Raw genomic sequence first — 9842 nt, forward strand, 5'->3', positions numbered from 1 at the left:
CAGTTTCCAGTCCAATTGACGTCAGAAATGATGAGGGAGTGAAATCTCAAATAAGAAAAATTGTCCATGATTTTTTTTTTTGAGAAACATACCACCAACCGTCGCATCGGCAGGATAATGAACAGAGTGAAGGATGATGAGGACCTACCAGCTTTTTTAAAAACCACATTTCTTAGGGTACCTTAGTCTAAGTACCTTAGACAAATAACACTTTGAGAAAAAATGATAATGTAAATCTTGTTTATACCGATGAGTCTTAGACTAACATCGATACTTCAGTCAAAAATAAATGGAAGGACCAATCCCGCAAATTTAATTTCCCGAAAAAATTGTGGAACAAAAGGCAAATTAAGGATTGGCTAATCGAAAAGAACATTTTTCTTCGAGGAAGACCACCTAAAATTGAATTACTGGATACTGCGGCCGCATTTAGAGATGAGTACGACAAGTACAAAATTGAAACAATAGCGAAAAAATATGGCGTTAACATTTTGAGACTGGCGCCTTACCATTGCGAGCTAAACCCGAGATTAAGATGGTGCGGAGCCAAGTTGAAAGGATGTGGCTTCAAACAACGTCGATTTTAAAGAAAAAACGGTAGAAAGGTTGATAAAAGAAGCTTACCAACGCGTATTTAAAGAGCAGTTGCATAAAGTCCGTGTCAGACAGTCAAATATTTGGCCAAACCAAAAAATTGACAGCATATGACGTCACATCCTGAGTTTGATCAAATGCTCTAAAAATAGAGGTGTGATAGAGGATCTTCTATTTTCAAGGTCAATTTGATTAAACTTTAATTTTGATTGGTCGAAAAATATCTAAAGTTAAATGACAATCAGCAGTTAGACATATTTAAATTAATTTTCTTTTTTTCTTTGGTTGACAGTGTGTGGTTTATTTGTCTTCCTATTTTGTTATAAAATAAAAATAAAAATTTAAAATATCTTGCAGCCAAGTTTTTACATGATTTATACCGAGAAATAAGCTGTTTATATAATGTCAAACATCCATATTATTATAAAAATCCTTTTACCCTTTTTATTTTCTTTGTGGATAAGAAAAAATATATTCGTAAATAAAGCACAAGCAACTAATAAATAAGCAAAAAAGAAAATTAATTTCCTTGACATACGTCAATTTGATTAAATTTGAATGATAGTGTGACAGATTTTTAAAATTTGAACAAACTGTAATTAAGACGTCATTACGTCAGTTTGCTCAAACTAGTTTGATCAAATATTTGACTGTCTGACATGGACTTTATTGTGTAAACCACGTTAAGAAAGTAGAAGAAAAAATGTTTGCGGTGGACAATTTGCGGGAAGATATTAAACTGGTGATAATTAATATAGGAGATGATTCAGAGGATTAGGACGATTTAGATATGGATTGCGATTGGTATTAATTAATGAGAAATATCTCAGATTTAATGCTCATTTGTTTTTTTAGTACTCTACGTACAGTACATTTCAGTTATACTCTTCCTGTGTATTTTATGTATACATATTTATCGAGTCGTATAAGGTAAACTACTAGGCATTTTTTTTGTATATATGTATGTAAGTATTCACGAGGTATTAAGAATTTTATGTATACAGGCATTTTTTAAAGAATTAATGTTTTTTATTTATTCTCTTATTTATCTCAGTAAAATTAATAAGTAAAGATTTTTGAAACGAAGCGCGTACGGTCCTGATTTCTTAGTCTATCGTCAAACTACCACACACCTACCACTGTGCCGACATGAGCAACATCGCTGTGCGGTGTTCCAACACTGCGTTCTAACTGTGGCTTTTACTATAGACATAACAGTCTGTCAATTTTCCTCGTCTCTGTAGTTGCTGACTCCAATTTTTTAATTTTTTCGGCAAAGTTTACTTTATAATTTTTGTGGTTATCACTTCAATTTGTAAGTTGTCCTTCATATATCCTTTATTTTTCTTTAAAAGCACTTGAATATCTCATAACAAATTTTATATAGGTTTTGTATCTTCTTTTAATGATAAAATAACATATTTGATGTACAAGTACTTCTTCTTCTTCTTCAAGTGCCCTGTCCGTTGCGAACGTTGACTATCAACATGGCAATTCTGATCTTGTTTGCGGCTCTTCTGAGTAGTTCGACCGATGTGAGCCCGAACCACTTCCGCAGATTTTGGAGCCACGAGTCTCTTCTCCTGCCTGGCCCTCGCTTACTGTCTACTTTATTCTGGACAATCAATTGCAGTAGACGGTACTAATCGTGTCTCAATATGTGGCCTAGATATTCAAGCTTTCTTTGTTTGATTGTGCTCACGATTTCTTTCTCCTTTCCGATTCTTTAGAGTACCACTATGTTGGCGACATGTTCGGTCCAGGATATACGAAGAATGCGTCGGTACACCCACATTTCGAATGCTATTAGTTTTCTCGTGAGCGTCTCGTAAGATTGGAAAAATGTAGCATTTAACTAGACGTAGTTTTAGGGGAAGAGACAAACCCATGCTTATGAGGAGCTTTTTCATATTGTTAAATGCTGCTCTAGCTCGTTCTATTCTCGCCTTAATTTCTGTGGCCTGTTCCCATTTTACATTTACGTTGGTGTCAAGGTACACATTAAATTCTACATAGTCGATTAGTATGTTACTTATCCGTAATTGTCGAGCAGGTTGTTGCTTTTTTTTTAATTGTACAAGTAGGTACTATTAAACTAAAAAAACGTACATAAAAGTATAAAATTTTTGTGTATAATGGTATATTTTATTAAAAAATAATTCAAAATTTATCCAAAAGGATTACAAATCTTCAAAACGTTTTCGGCACAGTCGAATCATCATTAATGAAAAAACATTTAAAATAGTTGAAACTAAGTAAGTAGATACTCATTAAATTTGGAAATCCGTGAAAAGTTTACAAGATGTTACGTGTGGTCTGTACTTTTGTATGGATGTGAAACTTGGACTTTAACGCCGATATCATGAATAAAATCGAGGTGTTTGAGATGTGGTTGTATCGAAGGATACTAAAAATTCCATGGACTAGCAGAACTAGAAACGAAGAAGTTCTTCGAAGAATGGGACATTAACGAACTCTATTAAATATTATTAAGAGGCGTAAACTAGAATATCTTGGACATATAATCAGAGGACCAAGATATGAGTTCCTTCGGCTAATTCTCAATGGTAAAATCGAAGGAAAGAAATGGATAGGACGGAAGAAACTCTTTTTGGTTGAGGAATTTGCGGCAGTTGACAGGTTTGACAGCGGACCAATTGCTACACGTAGCGCAAGACCGAGATCAGTATAACAATATTATAAGCATGGTAGTCGCCGACGTTCCGTAGGGATATGGCACTCTAAGAAGAAGAAGTAAGTAGATGTAGAAACCCTTATCTTACATGAAAATCATGGTGAATTCTAATATTTTAATGATACTAGATCGGTTATGAGATTGAACATTAAGGGAACATACATTTTCCCTGTTCTAAATGGAGACAACTTTGTTCGTCTATTAAAACCAGCCAACTAATTAGGTCCGGGAGGAAGTGATCCTTCCTTTCATATTAAATCTTATAATATCGACCTAGTGTCATTATAATAATAACTACTTTAAATGTTTTGTCACTGATGATGGTCCATCTGCACCAAAACCGTTTTGAAGATTTTGAGTCCTTTTGGATAAATTTTAAATTATTTTTTAATAAAATATACCATTATACACAAAAAGTGTACTTCTATGTAAGTTTTTTAAACTATGGTATACAGCCAACAACTGGAATTTCCCCTTTTACTTTGTAATATTAAACTATTAACCTAATTTTTTGATTGAAGGTTTTCAATTTAATTCAGTTTAATAAAATATATGAGAATATAGAGTTAATACACAAGCACCCCTAAATAAGCATAAAATTTTAGTACTTGTGTATTAAACCGCTCCATTTTAAAATTTTTTGTTCTCACACTTTTACTCTATCTACGGCATTTTAATGGTGTGTGGGATATACTTTTAACAAGGGAACTATACAAAAGGATTCGCTCTTAAAACTTTTATACTCGTCTGTTGAATCTTATAGTGAACAACTTTCCGAACGCGTTTATTGTAGTGGTAGTAAACAAGATTTTTTCACTTTTGAAATTATTCTCGAGGGCTTTTTGCATTACCATTATTTATTATTCATATTTTATTCGACCTATTACTTCAATGGAAGGAAATAGTTTAGTTAGTAAATGAACACAATTTAAACATTTATTGCTGTTATCTTTGATAGGAATAAAGCACAATTTCAGTTTAAAATATAATGTTTATTTTTCGGTTTTGATTTACACTTAGGAATACTAATCGGGAAGTCAAAATGAACGTGTTTAAACTGAAATTACGGTTAATTCTCATTAATAAGAGAAAATTGAGAGTAAATCATATTAAAATCCCACCAGTAAATAGCTTCGGAAGAATTAAAAAACTTACACGATATTGCACTATTGAATATTACTGAATAACAGATTTGATCGCTATGAATCGAACTAATCAGCATATTTAACGCGTTTTATTTTTGTTATTTATGCATATCTTAAGAATGTAGATAATCATAGGTCCATAATTAGAAATATTTAGGTTTTTAAGAGATTTAATTTAACTTCAGAACTTAATTCAGTAATTTCGGTAACATCAAACAATTATTTGACTACAGAATTTTTCACATAAAAATCATTTTACGTCTTTTAAGCTTTACGACGTCAGAACCCCACAACGTTGCCAAAACATCAAAATAATTAGTAAGTGAGGAATTTTTACAATGTAAACTATTTAAAAATACACCAGACAACGGGAATTTTAAAATAGAGAAAATTTTCTCAGCCCCAACCGGCGCAACCTCTACTGTATTCACATATTCAAAATTTCTTTTTTCACTTTTCAATAAATGGAAGGTTATCACTTCTTCTTTTGCGCGGTCGTCCGATCCTTCTTCTGCCGATTAATGACTTATCTCTTGCTATTTTGACGACACGGGTCTCCTCCATTCTGATTATGTGGTTATTCCATGCTTTTTTTTTTCTATTTTGTGTCCATTTATTTATACACTGTACGTTACATTTTCTTCTAACGTCTTCACTTCTCTTTCGATCTCTCAGCGGATTTCCTGTAATTCTTCTCAGTACTCTCATATCTGCAGTTTCCAGTAGCCTTTATGTTGTGGCTGTATCGTGTCTTGTTTCTGAGGCATGTCATTCATGTCATTAGTGGTCTTACACGGGCTTTATAAATTCTGGACTTCATCTCAGTGTTAATGCGTCTGTTTCGCCATAGAGTGATATTAAGGCATCCTGCCAGTCTATTTGCCTTTTGTACTTGATCTCTCACTTCTTTATCCAGGTCTCCATAGCTAGACAGTGTAATTTCCAGGTCCCAATAATTTCCATTACTTGTTCAATACTGATGCCATCAATTTCTATTTTACATCTAGTTGGTTCTTTACTGACTACTATTGTTTTAGTTTTCTGAGATGAAATTATCATATTAAATTCTTTTGCTCTTATGTTAGATTTGTGGACCAGTCTTTGTAGACCATCTTCATCTTGGGCTATCAATATTGCGTCGTCCTTTTTGCTATCAATATTGCGTAACAGAGTATTTTGATTTCTTTGTTTTCTATTCTGTATCATCTTCCTTTTTTAACGGTTTTGATGATTTCATCCATGATCAAATTGAAGAGCATGGGGCTTAATGAATCCCCTTGTCTTATTCCGCTACCTATTTCTATAGATTATGTAAGTTCTATTCTAACTTCCATTTAATAGTAAATCTATTCTGACTTCCATTTTATTGTTTTGGTAGATGCCACATGCACATATGCACATATGCATGTGAAACGTGGACCCGTTCAACCACTGATGAAAATCAATTGAGAATATTTGAGCGCAAATTACTAATAAAGATATTTGGACCAACTCATTGTAGCGATGGTTCGTGGAGAACAAAAATGAACTATGAGCTGGATGGATTAATGATCAGTGCAGATATCGTTAGATTTGTAAACTCACAAACTCAACTGGCTTAGCCTCTTAGAATCCCAGATAATCGAGCTGTAAACGTAATCCAGAGATAAAAACCCCAAGGAAGTGGGACAAAAGAAAGGACCCGTGAAAGGTGGATAGACAATATAGAGGAAGATCTTAAAAACATGAACATCAGGCAGTGGAGAGGAAAAGTATCCGACAGGACAGAATGGAAGAACGTTGTTAAGCAGGCGAAGACTCACAAACGGTTGTAGCGCCATTCGACGAAGAAGAAGAGCTCTACATGAATGGGTGGAGATAAAATAAAAGAAAATTGAAGTCCAGCTTGTCAAAAATACTGAAGAACATCCGCAATTGGATCAATATTAGAACAACAGCATTGGCAAATTTCAAAAATGTACAAATCGCTACCATTACCAACCTTCATTAAATTAATAAATCTAAAATCCTGTAATTTTTGTAATTTTGTGTATATGTGAATTGTGGCAAAAAGGCTATATTATTAAAATTACAACTTTTTCGTTATACCTCATATTTCTTGTAAATACTAGCAGGTATACAAATCAATTGTAAATATTTTCAACATGTGTAATATAACAAATCTTATATCTGTGTTATGTAAAATATTTTTCTACACCTGTATATAGCTTGACATCACAGTAAGTACATTACTATAAATATTATTTTAAAACTTCTAAATGTTTCTTTTTGTTTTTAGATAACATAAGAAATAAAAGAAGTATAGATTCAATTGACCACGGTTTAATAGGCAGAAGTTTAGATCCAATTGATGGAGGAAGTTTAATAGGCAGATCCCTAGATAGCATAGGTGGCAGTCGTTTATTAGGCAAAAGTATAGATCCTATTGATCCAGGCAATTTAATTGGAAGATCTCTGGATAGTATAGGTGGAAACCGATTGCTTGGCAGAAGTATTGACCCAATTGACCATGGTTTGATAGGTAGATCACTTGATAGCATAGGCGGCAGTCGTTTATTAGGTAAAAGTATAGATCCTATTGATGGGGGCAATTTAATCGGAAGATCCCTAGATAGCATAGGTGGAAACCGATTGCTTGGCAGAAGTATTGACCCAATTGACAACGGTTTAATAGGTAGATCACTTGATAGCATAGGTGGTAGCCGTCTATTGGGTAAAAGTTTAGATCCAATTGGTGGAGGAAGTTTGATCGGCAGATATCTGGATAGTATCGGTGGAAATCGATTGCTTGGTAAGAGTATTGACCCAATTGACAACGGTTTGATAGGTAGATCACTTGATAGCATAGGCGGCAGTCGTTTATTAGGCAAAAGTGTAGATCCTATTGATCCAGGTAATTTAATTGGAAGATCTCTCGATAGTATTGGTGGAAACCGATTGCTTGGCAGAAGTATTGACCCAATTGACAACGGTTTAATAGGTAGATCACTTGATAGCATAGGTGGTAGCCGTCTATTGGGTAAAAGTTTAGATCCAATTGGTGGAGGAAGTTTGATCGGCAGATATCTGGATAGTATCGGTGGAAATCGATTGCTTGGTAAGAGTATTGACCCAATTGACAACGGTTTGATAGGTAGATCACTTGATAGCATAGGCGGCAGTCGTTTATTAGGCAAAAGTGTAGATCCTATTGATCCAGGTAATTTAATTGGAAGATCTCTCGATAGTATTGGTGGAAACCGATTGCTTGGCAGAAGTATTGACCCAATTGACAACGGTTTAATAGGTAGATCACTTGATAGCATAGGCGGCAGTCGTTTATTGGGCAAAAGTATAGATCCTATTGACGGGGGCAGTTTAATCGGAAGATCTCTAGATACTATCGGTGGAAACCGATTGCTTGGAAAAAGTATTGACCCAATTGACCACGGTTTAATAGGTAGATCACTTGATAGCATAGGCGGCAGTCGTTTATTGGGCAAAAGTATAGATCCTATTGACGGGGGCAGTTTAATCGGAAGATCTCTAGATAGTATCGGTGGAAACCGATTGCTTGGCAAAAGTATTGACCCAATTGACCACGGTTTGATAGGTAGATCACTTGATAGCATAGGCGGCAATCGTTTATTGGGCAAAAGTATAGATCCTATTGACGGGGGCAGTTTAATCGGAAGATCTCTCGATAGTATTGGTGGAAACCGATTGCTTGGCAGAAGTATTGACCCAATTGACAACGGTTTAATAGGTAGATCACTTGATAGCATAGGCGGCAGTCATTTATTGGGCAAAAGTATAGATCCTATTGACGGGGGCAGTTTAATCGGAAGATCTCTAGATAGTATCGGTGGAAACCGATTACTTGGAAAAAGTATTGACCCAATTGACCACGGTTTAATAGGTAGATCACTTGATAGCATAGGCGGCAGTCGTTTACTGGGCAAAAGTATAGATCCTATTGACGGTGGCAGTTTAATCGGAAGATCTCTAGATAGCATAGGTGGAAACAGATTGCTTGGTCGAAGTATAGACCCAAATGACAATGGACTGATAGGTAGATCTCTAGATAGTATAGGCGGGAGTCGTTTATTAGGCAAAAGTGTAGATCCTATTGATCCAGGTAATATAATTGGAAGATCTCTAGATAGTATCGGTGGAAACCGATTGCTTGGTAAAAGTATTGACCCAATTGACAACGGTTTGATAGGAAGGTCCCTTGATAGTATAGGTGGTAGCCGTTTATTAGGTAAAAGTGTAGATGCTATCGATGGAGATCTTATTGGAAGGTCACTGCCAGGTGATATTGGTGGTGGTGCTTTGATTGGTAGAGGATTAGATACCATTGATACTTACAAACTTTATTACTAAGATATTGTTATGTTATCAAGCAGTTACCATCAAATCAATAATAATATGGGTTAATTTTGTAATTGTAAATAAAATGTTGAAGCTAACTACGACTAATATATAAATAAAATAAAATACTTGATTTCTGTTTTGTTTTATTTTACACCAGTATAAATAGAAAAATAGCTTGAATTTATATTGCATTATAAAGCAAATACTAAGAAGAACTTGTACAAAAAATTATTAATACATTATATATAATAATATTAAAAAAATTATATCATCGTGTACAATAATAAAATTAGTATTACAAAACAATTTTTTATAATCAGTAGAAAAGGAGCAACAAATAATAAATAATGTAGATCCGATTTTCGGCAAATATGATAATTCATGTTGTACTCATTACAGTTTAAATTATTGATACAATAAAGGTCAAATACCTACAAAATGTAAATTATAGCTTATCAGCGTGACTGATGTACACACTACGGAAAGAGACGAAAACAGTGTTATTTATATAAAGTATTTACAAAAGTGGAAAACCGGTAATGAGAAGAAAATATGGTAAAAGTTTCGGTTCTTTTGAAATTTTAGTACTGAAACGATTTCAATACTATAAATAATTAAATGAAAGAAATGAGAACCGAAAGGATTTACAATATTGTAGATACAATAGAATCCAAACAACTTGTAATATGGACATGTAATGCGAATGAAAGACATATGATGGCCAAAGCAGGCCTTAAACTATGTTTCATGGAATGGAAGGAGAGGAAGACCAGCATTATAATGGAGAGAAGGAATCAGAGGAATATTGAGAGATAGAGCCGTAAATGAGAAGGAGGTAAATAAATCAAAATAAAAAAAAAATTAAACCAAATCAGTCTACTGATATAAAATTTAACGATAAAAACAAATAAATTCAGATTGAAAATAAAACAGATAAAAGAATTCAGAATAGTGCTAATTAAGAAGAACGTGGAGATAATTATAACAGGAGACCTTAACGGCAGAACCGGAAGGAAAGAAAACGATAAAATAGTGGGGAGATTTGGAGAAAA

General features: G+C 34.0%; 1 protein-coding gene across 1 annotated transcript in view; it reads left to right on the forward strand.

Annotated features, from left to right (window-relative positions):
* LOC140443815 (uncharacterized) overlaps nucleotides 1–8920 on the forward strand; it is a 92468-nt gene extending 83548 nt beyond the window's left edge. Inside the window, exon 3 of the mRNA XM_072535275.1 lies at nucleotides 6713–8920. Within this exon, the coding sequence (XP_072391376.1) occupies nucleotides 6713–8799 (2087 nt within the window). The 3' untranslated portion in view covers nucleotides 8800–8920. The remainder of the gene's footprint in view (nucleotides 1–6712) is intronic.
* Nucleotides 8921–9842: the final 922 nt, after the last annotated feature.

Source organism: Diabrotica undecimpunctata, chromosome 6, assembly GCF_040954645.1.
Source record: "Diabrotica undecimpunctata isolate CICGRU chromosome 6, icDiaUnde3, whole genome shotgun sequence".
In the NCBI taxonomy this organism is placed as follows: Eukaryota; Metazoa; Arthropoda; class Insecta; order Coleoptera; family Chrysomelidae; genus Diabrotica; species Diabrotica undecimpunctata.